The sequence below is a fragment of the Mastigoproctus giganteus genome, chromosome 11 (genome assembly GCF_048544385.1).
Source record: "Mastigoproctus giganteus isolate SK-2022 chromosome 11, ASM4854438v1, whole genome shotgun sequence".
Lineage (NCBI taxonomy): Eukaryota > Metazoa > Arthropoda > Arachnida > Uropygi > Thelyphonidae > Mastigoproctus > Mastigoproctus giganteus.
Genome location: NC_143585.1, coordinates 2,468,573 through 2,495,739, shown reverse-complemented (window position 1 = coordinate 2,495,739; position 27,167 = coordinate 2,468,573). Strand labels below are relative to the sequence as shown.

General features: G+C 38.2%; 1 protein-coding gene across 1 annotated transcript in view; it reads right to left on the bottom strand.

Moving 5' to 3' along the window:
• LOC150077646 (transmembrane 9 superfamily member 1-like) overlaps nt 1–27,167 on the bottom strand; it is a 274,121-nt gene that overhangs the window by 234,556 nt on the left and 12,398 nt on the right. Inside the window, exons 2-3 of the mRNA XM_090385415.1 lie at nt 16,637–16,726; nt 292–373 (exon numbers count right to left, since the gene is read on the bottom strand). Of these exons, the coding sequence (XP_090241541.1) occupies nt 292–373; nt 16,637–16,726 (172 nt within the window). The remainder of the gene's footprint in view (nt 1–291; nt 374–16,636; nt 16,727–27,167) is intronic.

The following is a 27,167-nucleotide window of genomic DNA, read 5'->3' as shown; positions in this document are numbered from 1 at the left end:
CACAATTTGTATTTTCTAATCTACTTTTTTTTGGCCAGTGCAGCAAAAGCCTGTGGCTTCCTTGCACTATACACCAAATACTATTCTATTACCCACTTAACACTGCCTTAACATTGTCAGAAAATATTCTTGTACCCTTTCCATTTAAGTATATTCCATCTCCATAAAAACAGTTTCTGCTGTTCATGTGGACAGACCATAATGAGAAAAATTCTACCTCAACAAATTACTGGTTATTTAATATATTTAATAATAGTTATTTAGTATCAGTCTTAATAGAATCACATATACCTTTGAACTGTATGAGGTACTGGGATACAGCCATTCTGTCTCCATCTAACACTTCACCAAGTGTAAGGCTCTTGTGTTCAATCTATGTATAAAACAGAAAAGTTATTCAATAAGCAAATTTATTCACAATCCAGCAGAACATTAATTTAGATGACATTAGAGCATAAATATGATTAAAAATAAAATTGCATAAAATACATTTATATTAAAAAAAAAAAGAAATAAAAAGTTCAAATCAAATGTAACTCAAATTTTAATTGCATTAAATGTTAAAAAATATAAATTTAATCAGATATACAGGTCCCACCACAATCACAGTCTTTTTTTTTGAAGAAATTATTCTGTTGAGTAAAGGTGCTGTTGTATTTAGTGTTGAGCACAATTTATTGATTACTAATTGAGATTAGCAAATAGCATTAGCAAAGGCACATGATGGAAGAAAGCAAGCTTATATAGCATCGGCCAAAAAATAACTCTTATTCACCCATCCACTCACTCCATATGTTTGTCAAGTTCTTCTTGAATCTATTTAAGCTATCAACATCTCTAATGCATTAAGGGTTTATGCCTCAAGCTGCGAAAGAGTTAAGACTATGTATATCTTAGGGCACTTGCATCATTAATACACAGCCAATTATAGATTAGCAAATTTGCAATAGCGGCATCGTTTAAGTTACATCACATATTGTGAATACCTTCACGATGAGTTGCCATGACATTGCACAACTTCGAATAAGTAACGCTTCACCCAAAGGAGAAGACTGTTGTTATTTTTCTCAGTGGTGAGAATGTTCAGGAGGCAACTAGAGGGAGTAATACTCTTGATTTTATTATCAGTAGTGATTCTTCATGCATTAAGAATCTGCAGATAAACGAACCACTAGGTGGCAGTGATCACAGTGTGCTGAAGTGAGACTTACTCAAAGAGGTAACTACCATTAGGGGTAAAGAGAAAGGGTATTGCTTTCGTAAAGGCAACTATGATGGTCTGAGATAGTACTTAAATTCTATACAGTGGGACCAACTGATGATGTTACCAACAGCAAATTCAAAATGGGAAGCATTCAAAGAACTTATCTTGGAAGCTACTAGTCTTTACATACCAACTAAGAAATATTGTTCAAGGTTTAGCCCTAAATGGATGTCAGATGAACTAATGAGACATATGGCAGAGAAGAAAAATGCATGGGATACATACAAATTAACACGTGACACAGAAGTCAATGATAGGTACAAGTTGATCTGTAACCAAGTTACAAAGGAGGTTAGGCAGGCGAAGGCATATTACGAAAAATCTTTGGCAAGGAATGCAAAGAAAAACAGCAAAGAGTTCTTTACTTATGTAAACTCTAGAAGGAAGGGGATGAATTAGATTGGTCCACTTGATATTGATGGGTCAACTGTAGTTGATCCTGCTCAGGTAGCTAACAAACTAAACGAATATTTTGCATCGACATTCACACATGAGTAGTTATTCAGCGAGGGGAATGCCAGAGGTGTATTCAACTCTGGCAGTAAGCTAGAGAATCTTGTAATAACTGAGAGTAAAGTGGAGGAGAAATTGCTGAAGATAAACACAAGAAAGGCACCTGGGGTGGATGGGATCTATCCAGTTATATTAAAGGAGGCAGCAAAGGAAGTAAGCAAACCCTTAGCCATAATTATGAGAGCTTCCTTGGACTCAGGGGAGCTACCCACAGACTGGAGATGTGCAAATGTGACAGCAATTCACAAAGGAGGATCAAAGGCTGACACAAGTAATTATAGACCCGTGAGTTTAACTTCTGTTCCAGGAAAATTAATGGAGGCACTGGCTAAAGAAGCACTGCAGGATCATCTAGACAAGACTTCAGTTATAGCTCGTTCACAGCATGGTTTTGTTAAGGGGAAGTCTTGCCTGACCAATTTGATTGGATACTATGATGCAGTCACAAAAGAACTGGATGCAGGGAATAACTTAGATATTATATACTTGAATCTTAGAAAGGCTTTTGATACAGTTGCATATGGAAGACTGCTGCACAAATTGGAGCAGTGTGGCATTGGAGGCAAATTGCTGCTATGGATAAAGGTGTGGTTGAGGGGGAGAAGACAGAGAATGGTAATCAATGGACACTGCTCATCATGGACTAATGTTATTAATGGAGTCCCTCAGGGTTCAGTGTTGGGTCCATTATTGTTTTCTGTATTTATAAATGATATTGATGATGGTATATCAAGCTTAATATCCAAGTTTGCAGACAATACAAAGGTTGGCAGGGTTGTCAAGGACACTACTGACACTCTGCTGCTGCAACAGGATCTGGAAAGGTTGAGCAGATGGGCTGAGAGGTGGCAAATGAAGTTTAACATTGACAAATGTAAAGTACTATATATGGGAAACAGCAATCCAAGAGTAATGTATCAACTCTGTGGTACTACACTGACAGTTGTAGAAAATGAAAAGAACCCAGGGGTAATTTTGCAGGCATATATGAATTTCTCTGACAGTGCAGACGGGCTACAAGAGTAGCTCATGGTGTATTGTCAATGATATACAGGAATTTTTCTAGCAGGAATAAAGAGGTGATTATTCCCTGTATAAGGCAATGGTCAGGCCACACCTAGAGTACTGTATACAGGTCTGGAGGCCTCATTTCAAGAAGGATGTAGAGCTGCTGGAACAAGTACAAAGAAGAGCAACAAGATTAGTGAATGGAACAAAGGGGCGCTCTTACGAAGAAAGGTTTAAGTTTTACAAATTACAGTGTCTGGAGACTAGGCACCAGCGAGGTGATTTGATAGAAGTGTATAAAGCCTTGAATGGTTTGAGCATGCTCAATGCTGATGGGAATCTTCCTCTTTCTCAGAATAATCAACTGAGACAAATTCAAATTGAGAAAAGACAGATGTAGGATAGACGTGCGGAAATTTGCCTTTAGCCAGCGGGTAGTTGGTTCGTGGAACAGACTTCCATCGTTTGTTGTGGAAGTTGATAGCCTAAATAAATTTAAGGCTCAGCTGGACAGGTATTTCGAACGAACGGACGGGTGAAGTGGAAGTGGTGGTTTTTTTTTTTTTTTTTGGCTGATGCTGCATAAGCTTGCTTTCTTACATCAAATGCCTCTACTAATGCTAATGATAATAGTATACTTCCCATTTCCTTAACAATAGAATTATATTTTGCACTTGACCTTATTTAACAGAAATTTACTGAATTTTTTTAAATCAGTGCTGAATATGGTTAAAATGTTAAAGAATGAATAAACAAGAAAATCAGAAGTGTATCTAGTAATGCAAAACTAAGATAATATTATACATCTAGAAAATATGAAACTTGGAAAACATCAAGCTTTGAAAAAATCAATCATTGTGTCAATAAATCAGATCATTTTCCCTACCACTGATGTAACACCAGTTAGGCTTCAGTGGTAGGAAAACTCATTTGCACCATTAATATATTATACATATATGATATATTTAATTCTTGCCCCTATTACACAAATCAACTTCACAACAACCAAAGCAGTGTGGCATTGGAGGCAAATTGCTGCTATGGATAAAGGGATGGTTGAGTGGCAGAAGACAGAGAGTGGTAATCAATGGACACTGCTCAACATGGACTAATGTTATTAGTGGAGTTCCTCAGAGTTCAGTGTTGGGTCCATTGTTGTTTTCTGAATTTGTAAATGATATTGATGATGGTATACAAGCTTAATGTCCAAGTTTGCAGACGATACAAAAGTTGGCAGGGTTGTTAAGGACACTACTGATGCTATGCTGCTGCAACAGGATCTGGAAAGGTTGAGCAGATGGGCTGAGAGGTGGCAAATGAAGTTTAACATTGACAAATGTAAAGTACTACATATGGGAAACAGTAACCCTAGATCAACGTATCAACTCTGTGGTACTACGCTGACAGTGGTAGAGAATGAAAAAGACCTGGGGGTAATTGTGCAGGCAGATATGAAGTTCTCTGAGCAGTGCAGACGAACTGCAAGAGTAGCTCATGGTGTCTTGTCAATTATATACAGGAATTTTTCTAGCAGAGATAGGGATGTGATTATTCCCTTGTATAAGGCATTGGTCAGGCCACACCTTGAGTACTGTATACAGGTCTGGAGGCCTCATTTCAAGAAGGATGTAGAGCTGCTGGAACGAGTACAGAGAAGGGCAACAAGATTAGTGAATGGAACAAAGGGTTGCTCTTACGAAGAAAGGCTTAAGTTTTGCAAATTACAGTCTGGAGACTAGGCATCGGCGAGGTGATCTGATAGAGGTGTATAAGGCTTTGAATGGCTTGAGCATGCTCAATACCGATGGGATTCTTCCTCTTGCTCAGAATAATCACCTGAGAGGGCATAAATTCAAAGTGAGGAAGGACGGATTTCGGATAGATGTGCAGAAATTTGCCTTTAGCCAGCGGGCAGTTGGTTTGTGGAATAGACTTCCATCACTTGTTGTTGAAGTTGATAGCCTAAACAAATTTAAGGCTCAGCTGGACAGGTATTTCGAACGAACGGAGGGGTGAAATGGGAGTAGTGGTTGTGTTTTTTTTTTTTTTTTCTTTTTAGCTGATGCTGAATAAGCTTGCTTTCTTGCATCATATGCCTCTACATTAGTAATGTAATGCTAATGCTAAAACATGTCAGAGCTATAATAAGTAATAAATAACCAACACATTAATAAAGCAGTGATATGATTCAACTTGCATAAGTAAATCAGTGCAATTCACTTGAATTAACAGGAACATTTTCTGCAGCTAAAGCTATCAAATGATACAATAAATGAATTAATTACTTAAAGTGTCACTAATATGCAAATCAGACCAGTTAGTCTAACTCGATGGTCAGTGGGAGAAATTTTTGGGAGCAATGATTAAGGGTGCAATGCAGGGATATTTAGATAGAAATGGCATTCTGAAGGACACACAACATGGTTTTGTTAGGGGATAATCACATTTAACTAGCCTGGTTAGCTATTTTGACATAGTTACTCGTGAGCTGAATGTAGGCAACAATTTCAACATAGTTTATTTCGATTTGACTCAATCCCTCATGAGAGATTAATGTATAACATGTTGGAACACGTTCGGGTTACTGGAAAGATTCTAAGATGGATTGTAGGGTGGCGTCAAGACAGAGAGTTGTAATAATGGGTATTCTTCAGATTGGTAGAGTATTAGATGTGGGGGTCACCCAAGGATCACTGTAGTTTCTGATTTTCATAAATGACATTGGTGAACAGATAGAGGGTGAGATTTCAAAATTTGCAGATGATATAAAGATTGGAATCAGTGTTAAGCAGTATTCCTTCAGGATGACATATAAACAGGCTTCAAAAATGGTCAGAAAAGTGGCAGCTATGTTTTAATGAGCAAAATGCAAGTTCTTACACTGTGGGATTAGCATTCCCAAAGAAATTTATACACTTCAGGTTGAAATGAAAACAGCAGAGGAAGAAAGAGATCTAGGACTTATGATATAGGCACATATGGAGTTCTCTGAGTAGTTTTAAAAACATGAGTCCAGGAAAGCCCATGCCTGCCTATCAATGATTTATCAAATAGCCTGTAGAGATAGGAGGTCATAATTCCACTGTATACAGAAATTGTAAGACCACGCTTGGAATACTGTGTCCACGTATAAAGACTTAATCTAAAAAAGACAGTCTTCTTGAAGGGGTATACAGATGGGAAACCCACATGATGAGATTGGCAAAACAGGCAAACATATAAGTAAATACTTCAATTACGACTACAGAGTATTGCAGCCATGCAACCTAGGGACCTGAAAGTACTTCATAAATACCAAAGAATTTGTAAAAATACTTCATAAATACAAACGCTTCTTTGTACAGAGAGTCCCAGGTATCTGAGTATTCATTATCCAAATCCCCACAGTTACGAGGAATTGAAAATTAAAGAAAGCCCTTGAGAAAATTGATCAAGCACTTGAATATTTTTGTGAGAATGACACTCTTCATGATCGTGCAGCAAAAGTTAAATGCGAAGTTCAAGACATAACTAAAGGCTACAAAACAATTTTATCTGGCAAAATAAGGCAAAAAAGGCAAGCAACTCTAGATTCATTCTTTATTCGTAAAACTAAAAAATTGTGTAATTTCAATAAACTTTATTTAACCTTACATTGTTCAATATATTATAATGAAAATGTCTAATAAAATAATTGTCTCATTCTTCAGTTCCTTCAATCAATTTTTTACTATGTACAAGTATATAATAAAATGCTTCTACAGGGATGGGACACACTTAAATAGAAAGGGTGCAAGAATATTTGCTGATGCTATCAAGGTAGTATTAGGGAGGTCGGAAAACTGCTAGCATGGGGGATACAAGGACTAATAGATTAACAGTAGCCATGACAGAGGTGAAAGTGATTCTTGCACTACATCTATTGGAATGAGCAGCAGCTTGAAAAACAAGATGACAGGTATTTCGGACTGCTGGGAGTCATTGCAGTACAAGTAAACTCGTGGGTTAGCATTAGCATTAGTAGAGGCATATGATGCAAGAAAGCAAGCTTATTCAGCATCAGCCAAAATAAAAGAAAAAAAAAAAAAAAAAAAAAAACAACCACTACTCCCATTTCACCCCTCAATTCGTTCGAAATACCTGTCCAGCTGAGCCTTAAATTTGTTTAGGCTATCAACTTCAACAACAAGCGATGGAAGTCTATTCCACAAACCAACTGCCCGCTGGCTAAAGGCGAATTTCCGCACATCTATCCGACATCCGTCCTTCCTCAATTTGAATTTATGCCCTCTCAGGTGATTATTCTGAGCAAGAGGAAGAATTCCATCGGCATTGAGCATGCTCAAGCCATTCAAAGCCTTTTACACCTCTATCAGATCACCTCGGCGATGCCTAGTCTCCAGGCTCTGTAATTTGCAAAACTTAAGCCTTTCTTCGTAAGAGCAACCCTTTGTTCCATTCACTAATCTTGTTGCCCTTCTCTGTACTCGTTCCAGCAGCTCTACATCCTTCTTGAAATGAGGCCTCCAGACCTGTATACAGTACTCAAGGTGTGGCCTGACCAATGCCTTATACAAGGGAATAATCACATCCCTGTCGCTGCTAGAAAAATTCCTGTATATCATTGACAAGACACCATGAGCTACTCTTGCAGCTCGTCTGCACTGCTCAGAGAACTTCATATCTGCCTGCACAATTACCCCCAGGTCCTTTTCATTCTCTACCACTGTCAGCGTAGTACCACAGAGTTGATACGTTGATCTGGGGTTACTGTTTCCCATATGTAGTACTTTACATTTGTCAATGTTAAACTTCATTTGCCACCTCTCAGCCCATCTGCTCAACCTTTCCAGATCCTGTTGCAGCAGCATAGTATCAGTAGTGTCCTTAACAACCCTGCCAACCTTTGTATCGTCTGCAAACTTGGACATTAAGCCTGATACACCATCATCAATATCATTTATAAATACAGAAAACAACAATGGACCCAACACTGAACCCTGAGGAACTCCACTAATAACATTAGTCCACGTTGAGCAGTGTCCATTGATTACCACTCTCTGTCTTCTGCCACTCAACCATCCCTTTATCCATAGCAGCAATTTGCCTCGAATGCCACACTTCTCCAATTTGTGCAGCAGTCTTCCATGCGCAACAGTATCAAAAGCCTTTCTAAGATCCAAATATATAATATCAAAGTTATTCCCTGCATCCAGTTCTTTTGTGACTACATCATAGTATCCAATCAAATTGGTCAGACAAGACCTGCCCTTAACAAACCCATGCTGTGTCTGAGCTATAACTGAATTCTTGTCCAGATGATCCTGCAGTGCTTCTTTAACCAGTGCCTCCATTAATTTTCCTGGAACCGAAGTTAAACTAACAGGTCTATAATTACTTGTGTCAGCCTTTGATCCTCCTTTGTGAATTGGGGTTACATTTGCACATCTCCAGTCCATGGGTACCTCCCCTGAGTCCAAAGAAGCTCTCATAATTATGGCTAGGGGTTTGCTTACTTAATTTTGCTGCCTCCTTTAATATAACTGGATAGATCCCATCCACCCCGGGTGCCTTTTTTATGTTTATCCTCAACAATTTCTCCTCCACTTTCCTCTCAGTTATTAGAAAATCATCTAGCTCACTGCCAATGTTTACTTCACCTACGACATTCCCCTTCCTAAATAACTCCTCATGTGTGAATGTAGAGCAAAATACTCGTTTAGATTGTTAGCCACCTGAGCTGGATCCTCAACTGTTGAACCATCAACATCCAGTGGACCAATCTGATTCATCCCTTTCCTTCTTGAGTTTAAATAGGTAAAGAACTCTTTTCTGTTTTTCTTTGCATCCTTTGCCAAGGATTTCTCATAATCTGCCTTTGCCTGCCTAATCTCCTTTGTGACTTGGTTACAGACCAACTTATATCTATCATAGGCTTCCACGTCACCCATTAATTTGTATGTATCCCATGCATTTTTCTTCTCTGCCATATGTCTCATTAGTTCATCTGACAACCATTTAGGCCTGAACCTTGAACAATATTTCTTGGTTGGTATGTAAAGCCTGGTAGCTTCCAAGATTAGTTCCTTGAATGCTTCCCATTTTGAATTTGCTGTTGGTAACATCATCAGTTGGTCCCACTGTATAGAATTTAAATAGTGTCTCAGACCAGCATAGTCTCCTTTACGAAAGCAAAAACCCTTCCCTTTACCTCTGATGGTAGTTACCTCCTTGAGTAAATCCCATTTCAGCACACTGTGATCACTGCCACCCAGTGGTTCATTTATCTGCAGATTCCTAATGCATGAAGAATCACTACTGATAATCAGATCAAGAGTATTACTCCCTCTAGTTGCCTCCCGAACATGCTGGTGTAGAAAACAATCATCCAATAAATCCACAAAAGCCTTGCTAGTGTGTGAGTGACCAACCCACAAATTCCAGTCAATATCTGGGAAATTAAAATCCCCCGTTATAAGACTCTCTGATTTACTGGCCCACTCTATTTCCCTGTACAGTATCTTATTATACTCATCAGAGTCATTAGGCCTATAGCACACTCCTACTCTCAATTTTGATTTACCTATGCTTATGTCACACCAAACTGACTCAACACTGCACTGTCCAGCGATGTCAACTGGCTTCACTTCCTTGGATTTTATGTGTTTTTTAACTAATAGCATAACCCCTCCTCCCTTCCTATCCTGTCTATCCTTTCTGTAGACGTTGTACTCCCCAAATTCCAGTTCTGCATTCCTTATATCTGTGTGACACCACGTCTCTGATATCCCAACAATATCTGCCTTTGATGTTTTGAGTAATACCTCAAATTCATCAAATTTATTTACTAAACTCCTAGCATTAGTGTACACGCAAGTATACATGCACCTGTTTCTATTCTTAGCTACCCTAACACAACCCATGTGTTTACTTGTACCGCAATGACTTCCAGCAGTCTCTGAAATATCCTGCATCTTGTTTTTCAGGCTTCTGCTCATTCCAATAGAAGCAGTGCAAGAATCTCTTTCACCTCTGCCCGTGGCTACTGTTAATCCATTAGTCTTTGTCTCCCCCCAAGGATTGTGTTAGGGTAGCTAAGAATAGGAACAGGTGCGTGTACACTTGTGTATACACCAATGCTAGGAGTTTGGTAAATAAATTTGATGAATTTCAGGTATTGCTCAAAGCATCAAAGGCAGATATTCTTGGGATATCAGAGATGTGGTGTCACACAGATATAAGGAATGAAGAACTGGAATTTGGGGAGTACAACGTCTACAGAAAGGACAGACAGGATAGGAAGGGAGGAGGGGTTATACTATTGGTTAAGAAACACACAAAATCCAAGTAAGTGCAGCCAATCGACATCACTGGACGGTGCAGTGTCCAGTCAGGGTGTAACATAAGCATTGGGAGATCAAAATTGAGAGTAGGAGTATGTTATAGGCCCAATGACTCCGATGAGTATAATAAGAAACTGTACAGGGAAATAGAGTGGGCCAGTAAATCAGAGTGTCTTATAATGCGGAATTTTAATTTCCCAGATATTGACTGGAATTTGTGGGTTAGTAGTAGTAGTGGCATGTGATGCAAGTAAGCAAGCAAGTGCATCAGCAAAAAAAAAAAAAAAAATCACACCATTCCTTCCAAATGCCTGTGCAGTTCCTCCTTAAATTTATTCAACCTATCAACTTCCACAACAGATGGAAGTTTGTTCCAGCAATTAACCACCTGCTGGCTAAAGGCAAATTTCCGCACATCTATTCTACATCTGTCCTTACTTAATTTGAATTTATGCCCCCTTAGGTTTGTAATCTGAACAAGTGGAAGGATCCCATCAGAATTCAACGTGCTCAACCCATTCAAGGCCTTATACACCTTAATTCAGATCACCGCGCAGGTGCCTAGTCTCCAGCCACTGCAATTTGCAGAACTTAAGCCTCTCTTGGTAAGAGGATCCCTTCATTCCCCTCACCAATCTTGGTGCTCTTCTCTGTACATGCTCAAGTAAATCTACATCCTTCCTAAAATGAGAATAAGGGTTTGTCACTCACACAAGACTTTTGTGGAATTATTGGATGATTGTTTTCTACAACAGCATGTTTGGGAGGCAACTAGAGGGAGTAATACTCTTGATTTAATTATCAGTAGTGATTCTTCATGCATTAAGAATCTGCAGATAAAGGAACCACTAGGTGGCAGTGATCACAGTGTGCCGAAGTGGGATTTACTCAAAGAGGTAACTACCATCAGGGGTAAAGGGAAGGGTTTTTGCTTTCGTAAAGGCGACTACTGTGGTCTGAGACAGTATTTAAATTCTATAAGGTGGGACCAACTGTTGATGTTACCAACAGCAATTTCAAAATGGGAGGCATTCAAAGAATTTATCTTGGAAGCTACTAGGCTTTACATACCAACTAAGAAATATTGTTCAAGGTTTAGGCCTAAATGGATGTCAGATGAACTAATGAGATATGTGGCAGAGAAGAAAAATGCATGGAATACATATAAATTAATGTGTGAAATGGAAGTCTAAGATAGATATAAGCTGGTCTGTAACCAAGTCACAAAGGAGATTACGCAGGCAAAGGCAGATTATGAAAAATCTTAGGCAAAGGATGCAAAGAAAAACAGCAAAGAGTTCTTTACCTATGTAAACTCGAGAAGCAAAGGGATGAATCAGATTGGCTTCAGTGGATATTGGCTGCACTGGATATTGATGGTTCAACTGTTCATGATCCTGTTCAGGTGGCTAACAAACCAAATGAGTATTTTGCATCTACATTCACACATGGGGAGTTATTCAGGGAGGGAAATGCCAGAGCGAAATTAAACTCTGGCAGTGAGCTAGATGACTTTGTAATAACTGAGAGGAAAGTGGAGGAGAAATTGTTGAAGATAAACATAAAAAAGGCATGCAGGTTGCATGGGATCTATCCACTTATATTAAAGGAGGTGGAAAGGAAGTAAGCAAACCTTTTAGCCATAATTATGAGAGCTTCCTTGGACTCAGGGGAGGTACCCGTGGACTGGAGAAGCGCAAATGTGACCCCAATTCGCAAAGGAGGATCAAAGGCAACACACGTAATTATAGACCTGTTAGTTTAACTTCTGTTCCAGGAAAATTAATGGAAGCACTGCATGATCATCTAGACAAGACTTCTGTTATAGCTCGTACACAGCATGGTTTTGTTAAGGGTAAATCTTGCCTGACTTCATCTTAACAGGAATTTGGGGAGTGGGTGCGAGAGTACATGTGAACAAGCGAAGTTTTTATGGCTCCAGCAAATAGGGAAGTTTTTACTTTTTTATTGATTTAAATTGGCATATTATTTATTTTTTAGAGTTGCTTTATATTCCTAGTAAGAATACTTTATTTTTTTTTTATTTTATTTTGGTAGTTGTTGGCGCATCGGCTTCTGTGGCCATAGTGCACCTCCCAAGGTTTTTGCAGTACTTTGATCCAAGCCCGAGGCGGGATTCGAACCCGCGACCTTTGTAAGAATACTTTAGTTTAAATTGAATTTAGATAGAGATTTTGTAGGTTATTACTTAGTATCAGTAAGGGTATCAAATCCTCGTGTGGACAGATTTTCCAGCTCCCGCAAACAAAAAGTTTTTAATTATACTTAGCCACTTTATTGACTTAATTGTTAAATTAAATTAATTTCTATAAGTAGCTTACAGACCTAGTCAAGTTCCATGATTTATTTTGAATTTAGATAGTGCGATTTGGAAAGTAAATAATATCTCGTGTCCATAGATTAGCCATTCATAACTTGCCGCCATTGTTACGTGATATAACATGTGCTAGCGTAACGGAAAACTAGATAGCGTAAGGTTTAACAGAAAACTAGATAGCGAGTATAGTAGTATCACTTAATCAGTAAAATTTATTAATCTTATTAAATTTCATTGTCAATTGAATTGTACTTTTTAATTAAATAAATATAGCGACCTAGTTATTACAAACGTAACATCATAAATGAATACATATAAGTTGACAGGGGATAAGAAAGTCAGTAAAATTTATTAATCTTATTAAATTTCATTGTCAACTGAATTGTACTTTTTTAAACTAAATAAATATAGCGACCCAGTTATTACAAACGTAACATCATAAATTGATACATATAAGTTGACAGGGGATAAGAAAGTCATATTACGTAACTCGGAGATAATACTCAATACCGAAACATATATAGTGTTATAACTGCATTGGGATATAGGTTTTGGGTTATATTTTGTATTGGAATTTTATTGAACTTGAATAGAAATCATGACCCAGACAGGAGCAGCAAAGCAAACGGATCAAACTAGTGGAAGTGCTGTGGCTCAGGGGAGAACTGAGGGGGGCAGTTGCCCTCTGAATCACAGTCTATTGAAATGCACTGCTTGTTTGATATTGTGGAGCAATCAGGAATGGGACATGATATTGCCAAGGGGAATGTCTTGTGTGTGTGTGTGTGTGTGTGTGTGTGTGTGTGTGTGTGTGTGTGTGTGTGTGTGTGTGTGTGTGTGTGTGTGTGTGTGTGTACAATGTAAGGAGAGCGAGGAAATCAGACGCCAGCTCGGCATTGTTATGGGCTTATATGAGAGCTTGAAGGACAGGGTGGATGCCCTCGAAGGATTTAAATTGAGGGGCCCCATCAAGCTCTCAGCTGCCCATATCAATGCCAGAGCTTGCACTTGAACATCACACAACACAGCAGCAACCCACAAAGCAGAATGCTCTGGTCCCAAAGAAACTAGTTGTAGGTGACTCTATTGTCAGGGAAACGGGGAACATATTGTGCAAAAAGAATAGATGGAACAGGACCAGGGTATCTTTGCCAGAGACAAAGGTTAATGATTTTGTAGGGCAGATATCATCCTTTAAGGGCACAAAGGGTGATACTGTTGTACACGTTGGAACTAATACTATTAAGAGTAGGAGACCAGCAGAATTACTTAACAAGTACAAGACAATGCTGAAATATAGTTGTGAGTTAGGGTTGAATTTGAAAGTGTCTGCAATTCTGCCCAGACATGATAGGAGGGAGTATATGATGACAGCCTTGTCAATCAATTCTGCCCTGAAGAGATTGTGCAAGACTCAAGGAGTAGAATTTTTCTCGGCCTGGTCTGTGCTTGTTAACAGGAGAGACTGCTTCTACAGGGATGGGATACAGTTAAATAGAAAGGATGCAAGAATATTTGCTAATGCTATCAAGGCAGAGTTAAGTGGGTCAGAAAACCGCTAGCTTGGGGGGGTTACACGGACTAATAGATTAACAGTAGCCGTTGGCAGAGGTAAAAGTATTCTCGCACTACTTAGAAACACAAAATCTAAGGAAGTGCATCCAATTGACATGGATGGACAATGCATTGTTGAGTCTGTTTGGTGTGACATAAGCACTGGGAAAGGAAAAATGAGAGTAGGTGTTTGTTATAGGCCTAATGAATCTGATGAGTATAATGAGTAATTGTGCAGAGAAATAGAGTGGGCCAGTAAATTAGAGTGTCTTATAATGGGGGATTTTAATTTCCTGGATACTGACTAGAATTTCTGGGTTGGTCACTCACACGCTAGCAAGGCTTTTGTGGATTTATTGGATGATTGTTTTCTACAACAGGATGTTCGGGAGGCAACTAGAGGGAGTAATACTTTTGATCTGATTATCAGTAGTAATTCTTCACGCATCAAGAATCTGCAGATAAAGGAACCACTAGGTGGCAGTGATCACAGTGTGCTGAAGTGGGATTTACTCAAAGAGTTCACAACCATCAAGGGTAAAGGGAAGGGTTTTTGCTTTTGTAAAGGTGACTACGGTGCTTTGAGACGGTATTTAAATTCTATACGGGAGAACCAACTGATTGTTGTTATTTGGTTTTTAGGAGCATTAGCAACTAAGGCCATATTGCTCCGGGATATGCGGTGGTCATACCCTGACCTTTCCGCATCTTCCGTATTTGGTGGTGATGGGCTCGAACCCCGGTCTAATCAAGAAGTGTGTGCTACGCACTGTTCCTTCCCACCTGGCTACAGAGGTGCCAGAACCAACTGATGATGTTACCAACAGCAAATTTCAAATGGGAAGCATTCAAAGAATTAATCTTGGAAGCTACTAGGCTTTTCATACGAACAATGGAATATTGTTCAATATTTAGGCCTAAATGGATGTTATATGAACTAATTACAGATATGACAGAGAAGAAAAATGCATGGGATACATATAAATTAACATGTGACACAGAAGCCTATGATAGATATAAGTTGACTGCAACCAAGTTACAGAGGAGGTTAGGCAGGCGAAGGCAGATTACAAGAAATCTTTGACAAAGAATGCAAAGAAAAACAACATCCCCTTCAGCATTCATCCCCTTCCTTCTAGAGTTATGTAAACTCTAGAAGGAAGGGGATGAATCAGATTGGTCCACTTGATATCGATGGTTCAACTGTTGATGATCCTGCTCAGTTAGCTAACAAACTAAATGAATATTTTGCATCGACATTCACACAAGAGGTGTTATTCAGGGAGGGGAATGCCAGAGGTGTATTCAACTCTGGCAGTAAGCTAGATAATCTTGTAATAACTGAGAGTAAAGTGGAGGAGAAATTGTTGAAGATAAACACAAGAAAGGCACCTGGGGGTGGATGGATTCTATCCAGTTATATTGAAGGAGGCGGCAAAGGAAGTAAGGCCATAATTATGACAGCTTCCCTGGACTCGGGGGAGGTACCCATGGACTGGAGATGTGCAAATGTGACCCCAATCCACAAAGGAGGATCAAATGGAGACACAGGTAATTACAGACCTGTTAATTTAACTTCTGTTCCAAAGAAATTAATGGAGGCTTTTTTTTTTTTGGTAGTTGTTGGTGCATCGGCTTCTGTGGCCATAATGCACCTCCCAAGGTTTTTGCAGTACTTTGATCCAAGCCCGACTGGGGCTTGAACCCCAGTCTATTCAAAGAGCGTGTGCTACTGCACTCCCACTCCTGACCACTCGACTACGGAAGCCTCTACTCAGCCTTTACTTTTACATTATACACCATTTGCTTTTATATTATACAGATTTGTACTAGCTTTTTAATTGGCTGATGATATAAACAGGAATTTTTCTAGCAGGGATAAGGAGGTGATTATCCCCTGGTATAAGGCAATGGTCAGGACACCCTGAGTACTGTATACAGGTCTGGAAGCTTCATTTTAAGAAGGATGTAGAGCTGTTGGAACGAGTACAGAAAAGGGCAACAAGATTAGTGAATGGAACAAAGGGTTGCTCTTACAAAGAAAGGCTTAAGCTTTGCAAATTGCATTGTCTGGAGACTAGGCACCTGCGAGGTGATCTGATTGAGGTGTATAAAACCTTGAATGGTTTGAGCATGCTCAATGCGGATGGGATTCCTCCTCTTGCTCAGAATAATCGCCTGAGAGGGCATAAATTCAAATTGGGGAAATACGGTTGTAGGATAGATGTTTGGAAGTTTGCCTTTAGCCAGCGGGTGGTTGATTGGTGGAGCAAACTTCCATCTGTCGTTGTAGAAGTTGATAGCTTAAATAGATTCAAGCAAAACTTGACAAACATTTGGAGCGAGTGGATGGGTGAAATAAGGGGTTTTTTTTTGGCTGACGCTGCATAAGCTTGCTTTCTTGCATCATATGCCTCTACTAATGCTAATGCTAATATAATACACATTACAAAAATTTGGTCCCCGTTTTAAGTGGATTCATTTCAAGTGGAATTTTCTGAAACCAATTATCCTCGGATAACGAGAACCCCCCTGTGCTTCATAAATACTGAAAATGAATTAATGAAAATTATGCCACAAACAAAACTTACTTGAAAGCAATTTTATAAAAACAACTGTTTAAGGAAATAAACTTACCTTATCAGGTCTGCAAACAGGCAACTGATAATAATGGTAGGTCTCATGAGGATTAAAATATGGCCCAACTTTGTTAACATATAATATAACCTAAAATACATAAAAATATATTAAAACATCCAATATTTTTTGTATTTCTGTAACAGTGATTAAAATTAAGATAAAATCTCTAATACCATAATTACCTGAATACACGTGAATTTTTCTTTTACCAATAGTAAGCTTTAAATACAATCTATCTGAGATCAAATTATAATCATAATTTAAATGCATATTGTTTTGAAATTGAATGAATGTCAGGTTTGTGTGAAAAAGTTTAACCCCCAGAGGCAAAAAAAAAAAAAAAAACAGTAGACTCCCGATTAACCAGCCCCTATGGGACGGGACCCCAGGCCGGATAAACGAATGTCTGATTATTCCAAAAACACATGCAAAATAGCATTTATAGGTTGTAAATTAAATAAAAATATATATTGTATACAGTATGTTGTATATAAATGTTTATTAAACGTTTACTTAGATAAAAAATCTATAATCTTCATTTGTCTTTTTGATTTAAATTTGTTTTTTTGAAGCTAAATCACGGCACTTTTTCATAAGAATTATATCAGTGGCAAATGAATTATCTTGCAGTTCGATATATCTTATCGCAGTTTAGAGTGCTTTCTTTCCTTCCAAGTAACTTATTATTTTGTCATTTTTATCTCCGCTCATAGCTTCCGGGTTCTCTGGTTCTTCATCTTCTGCCATTTCTCCTTGACTAACTGCTTCGATAATTTCATCTGTTAACATTTCATTTCTAGAATGTTATTACCTACAAGCCATTTATCAATATCTCTTTCTTCAAGGTCTTTGAACTCTGATAATTGTTTCAAATCGTTAAGCAGAGCAATGTTGTTGTGGTCTGTCAGATTTTCAATGCATGGCTCTTTGTCCAGATGGCAGTTTATTTTTCGATAACTGGCCATAGTTTTCTCCATGACCTCATAAACGTTGATGACTGCATTTCCTCAAAAGTAGATGCCAACATGTAAATCACATCCTTGATGTTAATTTTCTTAAGGGACTTAGTGAAGAGAAGTCAATGAAGATTGGCAGTCTTCTCAAAAATTTCTGAAAGCAATTTCCTTCTGTAATGCCTTTTCAGACCAACTATCACACCTTGATCCATAGGTTGCACCAAAGATGTAATGCCATCTTGATGTTATCAGAAGATAGGTCAATGGAATGCATTGGAGCGTTGTCAAGGACAAAAACAGCCTAGAGTGGTAATTTCAAACACATCAAATGCACCTTAACTTTTAGAACGAATTCAATTGAAAACCATTCTTCAAATAGAAAAGAATCCATCCATTTGTAGTAAACTGGTAGAACACTGAAATTTACATTTTTAAATGATCTTGGTTTGGCTGACTTTCCTACAATGAAAAGAGGCAGTTTATGACTCTCAGCAGCATTTGTACAAAGGGCCACAGCAATTCTCTGTTTATTCATTTTAAAACCAGTAGCAAATGTTTCTTGTGGTGCTGCTATCATTTTTGTCAGAAGCTTAAAATTTATGCCTGTTTCATCCAAATTGTAGACTTGTTCAGGAGTAAGATTTTCCTTCTGTATAATGTCTAAAAGTTTTGGGAAAATTCACTTTCAGAATTTTGATCTGCTGACAATTTCTCGCCGCTGCTGACAATTTCTCAATAATGAATTCCATGGCACTTTTTCCATCGTGAAACCCATACCTCGCTGGCTAAGAATTCTTCTCCACTGTTGACTTTCTTGTGCAAGTGTACTGAATTTTCCTTCAAAACCGGCCTGCTAAGAGATGTTCTTTTAATTTTGTTTTCCTGCTGGGCCCATGACGTCAGAAATCTGATTCGCAGAAAAATCTCAACAAAAATATGGCCAATTAAAAAGGTTGTTCCTCTTTGTCGTTCTTACATGAACCACATCCATAATGCATCATCAAAGACTTCATTTTTTGGCTTCTTCATAATGCACCTGTCTGAGAGCACTTTTTCTGATTCTATTTGTACTGAAGTCTTGAAGAGACTTCAAGATTTCAGTATGCAAAGTTCAAAAAACATTTCTGATCCTGCCGTACTCTTCAGTACTTTTCAAGGAAGCTCTAATAGGAAGGTCAATAGCAATGAGCTCCATTTAACTTTAGCAATTGAGAACAAAACCATGGCCAAAATGCTTTCAAGTAGATTTCATCTCATGCCTTCACTCAAGATCCTTTTTATGAATGGACTTTGCTTCCATTCCTATTATAAAGCAAATAATAATAAAACTGAGATTTATATATCCCAAATATTTATTGCAGCAGAGAAACACCACACTTTATCTTACTGCACTTTACCTTACTAGTAAGGTAAAGTGCAGTGATCCTTTTTATGGTTGTGTGAGAAGGTTGCCTGATTTTATTTTAAAATTATTATTTACAAAGAGTAATCAAAAAAGTGGAAAATTTGAAAAACAGCTGGTTTTATTATTATTTATTATTATTATTATGATAAGTGTAAAACAGATGTGTATAATTAATGATTTTCTTTTGTGAAAAAGCATAATAGTTCATTACTTGATTCCAATGCAAATAGAAGTTTGTACTTTAGGCATCATTATTATATCGTAATTATGGCTACTTTAAAAATAAACTGTCATGTTCATAGAGAAAATGTTTTTTTAAATTAAAAATCAGCTCATTTGAAAAGGGCAAATCAGACTGGCTGTTAGACTCTCATTGAAATCCCAGCTGATGACCCCAAACACAAAAAGTATTAGAACCTATACTATTTAGTGTGGGATAAAGGTTTAGAAGATGAAAGATGATACTTGTTGATATTAGACTTGAATTTCTGTAGATTGTAATTTTCAGGAATTAGATGTGAAGGAAGATTATTCCAGAAAACTAAAGTTGAAAGGATAAACGGGGAAGAAAAAAAATTAGTTTCTGTGAGTCTAAAGTTAGACACTAAATGGATGTTGACTGGTTGAGGTATGTGTCTGAAAGGAGGGGGGGGGCTGAATATTAGAAACCAAATCAGAAGAACAGTGTCCATGGAAGAAACAATAGAAATGGAAGGGAACAGAAACAGAATGACTATGAAGCAAAGAGTGGAAGGACTTTGTAAGAGATAAGTGATTAATTAACCTAACTGCCCTTTTTTTGAATGGAAACTAGAAGGCTGAGAGAAATCCTTTCATTGCCCAAGATGTGGGGATAATATTCCATGGTAGGGCAGATTTGAGATTTTGTACAGAATGAGTAGCTGTTCTGAAGAAAAGTAACCCGGGGCAAATGAGAAAACCCAGTTTTTCAGATGTAGAGAAGAAAAATTTGTGACGTTCTTATGCCAAAAGAGATTAGAAGACAGGGTAATTCCTAATGGAGATATGTGATCTTGTCTAGAACTCTGAGTATCATCACAAAAAAGCATGGGAGCAGAAGAATCCTATTGTAAGATATAAGACATATTGTAAGATATAAGACTGAGTTTAAGAAGGATTGAAATTGATTAAACTGTTTTTGCCCCATTAGAGAATTACACAGAGGCAGTGTTCCACAATCTTTTTCTCTTTGCGGAACACCTTAAGTTATCCATGACACAACACGGCACATCAAAATGTTAATCTGCAAAAAAGCATGATTTTCGATAATATTAATATAAATATGCTATAAGTCACAACAGAATCAATTATTACTGTTCCAACAAACCAACAGAAATTGGCTGATGCATATATTAACATTTTATGAATCCTAAATCACTGTACAAAATGCAATTCTGCCCAGGGTTTTATCTGATTGGGTGAAGACACAGACTTCTCTAGCTGCTGCAAACGGATAAATCTTCCTTGAAGTTTTATTGGATTTCTGACTATAAACGTATTTATTTGTGTTTTACCAATAGATTAAATAGGCTTAGTAGTGTTCGTTAGCTTATTTTTTAAATTTAGCTAGTGATTTCATAAGTTACACCTCACTACTCACGCCGCTATCGTGCTGGTGTTTGGAGGAAATATCGTAGCCAGTAGCTCGGAAGAATAGTAAGGTTTAAATTGTAATAAATAAGAGTATTTTGAAGGGTTTAATCACCTTTCGAGCATATATACATTTTTTTTTTTGATTAGTCAACATATTAATTTGTGTTTTACAAATAGATTTAATAGGCTAAGTAGCATTCGTTAACGTATTTTTTAAATTTATCTAGTGACTTTGCAAGTTACAAACTCGCTACTCTTACTGTTATCGTATTGGTGTTTTGGCTGGAATATTGTAGTGTAATCAATACGATTTTAATTGTAATAAATAAGTTGTTCGAAGGATTTAATCACTTTTTCAGCATATATCTTTTGTATTTAGCTAAGGATATAACTAATCTCACATTGTGATCATTACGATATAGTATAACTTGATAACGTATATCTCGAACTTGATAGTTAAGTATAACACAAAACTATATAGGAGAATACATATTACTGCATTAGTTTAGTATAGTATTGTATATTCAAGTATAGTATAGTAAATTAGCATTAGTAGAGGCATCTAATGCTAGCAAGCTTTGACATTAAGCTTGATATGCCTTCATCAATATCATTAATAAATATACAAAATCACAATAGGCCCAACACCGAACCCTGATGGACACCACTAATAACATCAGTCCACGTAGAGCAGTATCCACTGATTACCACTCTGTCTTCTACCACGCAACCATCCTTTAATCCATTGTAGCAACTTGCCCTTAATGCCATATTGCCCCAATTTGTACAGTACTTTTGATACTGTTTTTTTTTTTTTTTGTACTTTTGATACTGTTGCAGACTTACATGTGCAACAGTATCAAAAGCTTTCCTGAAATCCAAGTATATGATATCAAAATTATTTTTTGCATCAAGTTAATATTAGGTATATGAGGCAAGAAAGCAAGCTTATAGAGCATCACCCAAAAAAAAAAAAAAAAAAATCTTCCTATTTCACCCATCCAGTCACTCAAAATGTATGTCTAGTTCAGCCTTAAATTTATTTAAGCTATCAACTTCCACAAAAAGAGATTGAAGTCTGTTCCAGCAATCAACTACTTGCAGGCTAAAGGCAAACTTCCGCACAGCTATTCTACAATTGTCTTTCATCAATATAAATCAATACCATCCCACGTTCTTAATCTTTGAAAGTAGAAGTATCCAATCACCATTGAGCCTGCTCAAACCATTCAAGGCCTTGTATAACTCAATCAAATCACCGCACAGGTGCCTAGTCTCCAGATGCTGCAACAGGCAGAACTTAAGCCTCTCCTGGTAAGAGGACCACCTTGATCATCTCACCAATCTTATTGCCCTTCTCTGTACTCGTTCTAGCAACTCTACATCATTCCTAAAATGAGCCCACCAGACCTGTATACAGTACTCAAGGTGTGGACTGACCACTGCTTTGAATAAAGATATAATAACCTCCTTGTCTCTGCTAGCAAAATTCTTATATATCACTGACAAAACTCCAGGACCTACTCTGCCAGCCCTCTGCACTGCTCAAAGAACTTTATATCCGACTGCACAATTACCCCCAGCTCTTTTCATTCTCTACCTCCCTGAGTGTAGTACCATACAGTTGGTACATTTCTCTTGGGTTACTGCTACCCATATGCAGTACTACTTTGCATTTGTCAATATTAAACTTCAGTTGCCATTTCCCAGCACATCTACCTAACTTTTCTATATCCTGCTCCAATAGCACACTGTATTTACTATCATTAACAACACTGCCAACCTTTGTCTCATTGCAAACTTGGACATTAAGCCTGATATATCTTCATCGATATCATTAATAAAGACATAAAACAACAAAGAGCCCAGCGCCGACACTGGGGTACTCCACTAACAACATTAGTGCACATAGAGCAGTCCATTGAATACCACTCTCTGCCATATCCCCTCAACCATCCCCTTATCCACTGCAGCAACTTGCCCTTAATGCCATGCCACTCCAATTGTACAGCAGTCTTCCATGTGAAACAGTATCAAAAGTTTTCCTGAAATGCAAGTGTATGATATCAAAATTATTTTTTGCATCCAGTTCCTTTGCGATTACATCATAGTATCCAATCAAATTTGTCAGACAAGACTTTTCCCTAACAAACCCATGCTGAGTCTGAACTATTACTGCAGTCTTGTCTAGGTGATAAGGCTTCACTTCTTTAACCAGTGACTGAATTATTATCCCTGGAACAGAAGTTAAACTAGCAGGTCTATAATTATTTTCTTCACCCTCTGAATCCTCTTTGTGAATTGGGGATACATTTGCACACCTCAAATTCATGAGGACCTCCCCTGAGTCCAAGGAAGCTTTCATAATTATAGATAAGGGATTACTTACTTCCTCTGCTGCATGCTTTAATATAACTGGATAGATCCCATCCAACCCAGGTGCCTTCCTTGTGTTTAACTTCAGCAATTTCTTTTCCACTTTGCGCTCAGTAATTAAAAAGTCACTTAGCTCCCTGTTAGAGTTTGATAAATATCTGGCATTCCCCTTTTTTGAATAACTCCTCTTGTGAATGTAGATGCAAAATACTCATTCAGTTTGTCAGCTATCTCAGCAAGATCATCAACAGTCGATCCACCAACATCAAGTGTACCAAACTGATTCATCCCCTTCCTTCTACAGTTTACATAAGTAAAGAAGGCATTGCTGTTTTTCTTTGCATCCTCTACCAAGTATTTCTCATAATCAGCCTTTGCTTCTCTAACTTCCTTTGTGACTTGATTACAGACTAGCTTATATCTGTGGTAGGCTTCTGTGTCACTTGCTAATTTATATGCATACCACGCTTTTTTCTTCTCTGCAACAAGCCTCATTAGTTCATCTGACATTCATTTAGGCTTAAATTTTGAACATTATTTCTTAGTTGGTATGAAAAGCCTAGTAGCTTCCAAGATTAATTCCTCGAAGGCCTCCCATTTAGAATTCACTGTTTTTAACATCATCAGCTGATCCCACTCTATAGAATTCAAAAACTGTAAGAGACCTCTGTAGTCACCTTTATGAAAACAAAAACCCTTCTCTGTACCCTTGATGGTAGTTATATCTTTAAGTAAATCCCACATCAGTAGACTGTGATCACTGTCTCCTAGTGGTTCCTTTATCTGCAAATTCCTAATGCATATGCATCATCATCACTGCTGATAATCAGATCAAGAGTATTACCCCCTCTGGTTGCACCCTCGAACATGTTTCTGTAGAAAACAATCGTCCAGTAAATCCACAAAAGTCTTGTTGGTATGCAAGTGACCAAACAACAAGTTCAAATCAATATTTGGAAAGTTGAAATCCCCCATTACAAGACATTCTGATCTACTGGCCCACTATTTCTCTGCACAATTGTTTGTTGTACTCATCAGAGTCATTAGGCCTATAGCACACTCCTACTACTCTTCATTTTCTCTTTCCAACTTTTTATGTCACACCAAACTGACTCAACATTGCAGTCCACTCAAGTCAACTCGATGCACTTCCTTAGATTTTATGTTTCTTAACTAACAGCATAACCCCCTCCTCCCTTCCTACCTGTCTGTCCTTTCTGTACTCCCCAAATTCCAATTTTGCACTGCTTATATCTGTGATAACATGTCTCTGATATCCCAACAATATCTGCCTTTTTATGCCTTGATCAGCATTTCAAATTCATCAAATTTATTTACTATACTTCTGGCACTGGTGTACATGCAAGTATACATGCACCTGTTCTTACTCTTAGTTACCTAACACAGTCGACGTATTTAATTGTTTCATGATGACTCCCAGCTGCTCTTGAAGACCCCAGCAATTTGTTCTCTAAGCTGCTGCTCCTTACAATAGAAGCAGCGCAACAATCGCTTTCACGTCTGCTGCTACTGTTAATCGTTTAGTCTGTGAATCCCCCCCAAGCTAGCGGTTTTACGACCCACCTAACACTCCCTCGATAGCATCAGCATATATTCTTGCACCCTTTCCATTTAAGTGTATCCCATCCCAACAGAAGTCTCTCCTGTAAGCAAATACAGACCACACTGAAAAAAAATTCTACATCATGAGCCATGCACATTCTCTCCATGGTGCTGAATTGATTGACAATGCTCTCATCATATACTCGCTCCTATCATGTCTGGGCAGAATTGGAGACACTTTCAAATTCAACCCAAACATGTGACTTTATTTCAACACTGACTGTACTTGTTAAGTAAATCTGCAGATCTCTTATTCCAGGCCTGAGCAAACTTTTTGGCTGAAGGGCCACATTAGGAATTAGAAAAGAAGGTGGGCCGCACGTAAAATACTATTTTTAGATATATATCATTTATTATCATGAAGAAGAAATATAACATAGCATTAGCATTAGTAGAGGCATTTGATGCAAGAAAGCAAGCTTATGCAGCATCAGCCAAAAAAAAAAAAAAACCACTTCCACTTCACCCCTCTGCTGTTCATTCAAAATACCTGTCCAGCTGAGCCTTAAACTTATTTAGGCTATCAACCTCCACTACAAGGGATGGAAGTCTGTTCCACCAACCAACCACCCGCTGGCTAAAGGCAAATTTCCTCACGTCTATCCTACATCTGTCTTTCCTCAATTTGAATTTATGCCCTCTCAGGTGATTATTCTGAGCTAGAGGAAGAATCCCATCAGCATTGAGCATGCTCAAACCATTCAAAGCTTTATACACCTCTATCAGATCACCTCGCTGGTGCCTAGTCTCCAGACACTGTAATTTGCAAAACTTAAGCCTTTCTTCATAAGAGCACCCCTTTGTTCCATTCACTAATCTTGTTGCCCTTCTCTGTACTCGTTTCAGCAGCTCTACATCCTTCTTGAAATGAGGCCTCCAGACCTGTATACAGTACTCTAGGTGTGGCCTGACCATTGCCTTATACAAGGGAATAATCACCTCCTTATCCCTGCTGGAAAAATTCCTGTATATCATTGACAATACTCCATGAGCTACTCTTGCAGCCCGTCTGCACTGCTCAGAGAACTTCATATCTGCCTGCACAACCACTCCCAAGTCCCTTTCATTCTCTACCACTGTCAGTGTAGTACCACAGAGTTGATACGTTGCTCTGGGGTTGCTGTTTCCCATGTGTAGTACTTTACATTTGTCAATGTTAAACTTCATTTGCCACCTCTCAGCCCATCTGCTCAACCTTTCCAGATCCTGTTGCAGCAGCATAGTGTCAGTAGTGTCCTTGACAACCCTGCCAACCTTTGTATCGTCTGCAAACTTGGACATTAAGCTTGATATACCATCATCAATATCATTTATAAATACAGAAAACAACAATGGACCCAATACTGAACCTTGATGGACTCAACTAATAACATTAGTCCACGATGAGCAGTGTCCATTGATTACCACTCTCTGTCTTCTCCCCCTCAACCACCCCTTTATCCATAGCAGCAATTTGCCTCCAATGTCACACTGCTCCAATTTGTGTAGCAGTCTTCCATGTGCAACAGTATCAAAAGCCTTTCTAAGATCCAAGTATATAATATCAAAGTTATTCCCTGCATCCAGTGCTTTTGTGACTGCATCATAGTATCCAATCAAGTTGGTCAGGCACGACTTCCCCTTAACAAAACCATGCTGTGTCTGAGCTATAACTGAAGTCTTGTCTAAATGATCCTGCAGTGCTTCTTTAACCAGTGCCTCCACCTGGAACAGAAGTTAAGCTCACAGGTCTATAATTACTTGTGTCAGCCTTTGATCCTCCTTTGTGAATTGGGGTCACATTTGCACATTTCTAGTCTATGGGTACCTCCCCTGAGTCCAAGGAAGCTCTCATAATTATGGCTAAGGGTTTGCTTACTTCCTTTGCTGCCTCCTTTAATATAACTGGATAGATCCCATCCACCCCGGGTGCCTTTCTTGTGTTTATCTTCAACAGTTTCTCCTCCATTTTACTCGCAGTTATTTCAAGATTCTGTAGCTTACTGCTAGAGTTGAATACACCTCTGGCATTCCCCTTGCTGAATAACTCCTCATGTGTGAATGTCGATGCAAAATATTCATTTAGTTTGTTAGCTACCTGAGCAGGATCATCAACAGTTGACCCATCAATATCAAGTGGACCAATCTGATTCATCCCCTTCCTTCTAGAGTTTACATAAGTAAAGAACTCTTTGCTGTTTTTCTTTGCATCCCTTGCCAAGGATTTCTTGTAATCTGCCTTCGCCTGCCTAACCTCCTTTGTAACTTGGTTGCATATCAACTTGTATCTATCATAGGCTTCTGTGTCATGTGTTAATTTGTAAGTATCCCATGCATTTTTCTTCTCTGCCATATGCCTCATTAGTTCATCTGACATCCATTTTGGCCTAAACCTTGAACAATATTTCTTAGTTGGTATGTAAAGCCTAGTAGCTTCCAAGATAAGTTCTTTGAATGCTTCCCATTTTGAATTTGCTGTTGGTAACATCATCAGTTGGTCCCACTGTATAGAATTTAAATACTGTCTCAGTCCATCGTAGTCGCCTTTACGGAAGCAATAACCCTTCCTTTTACC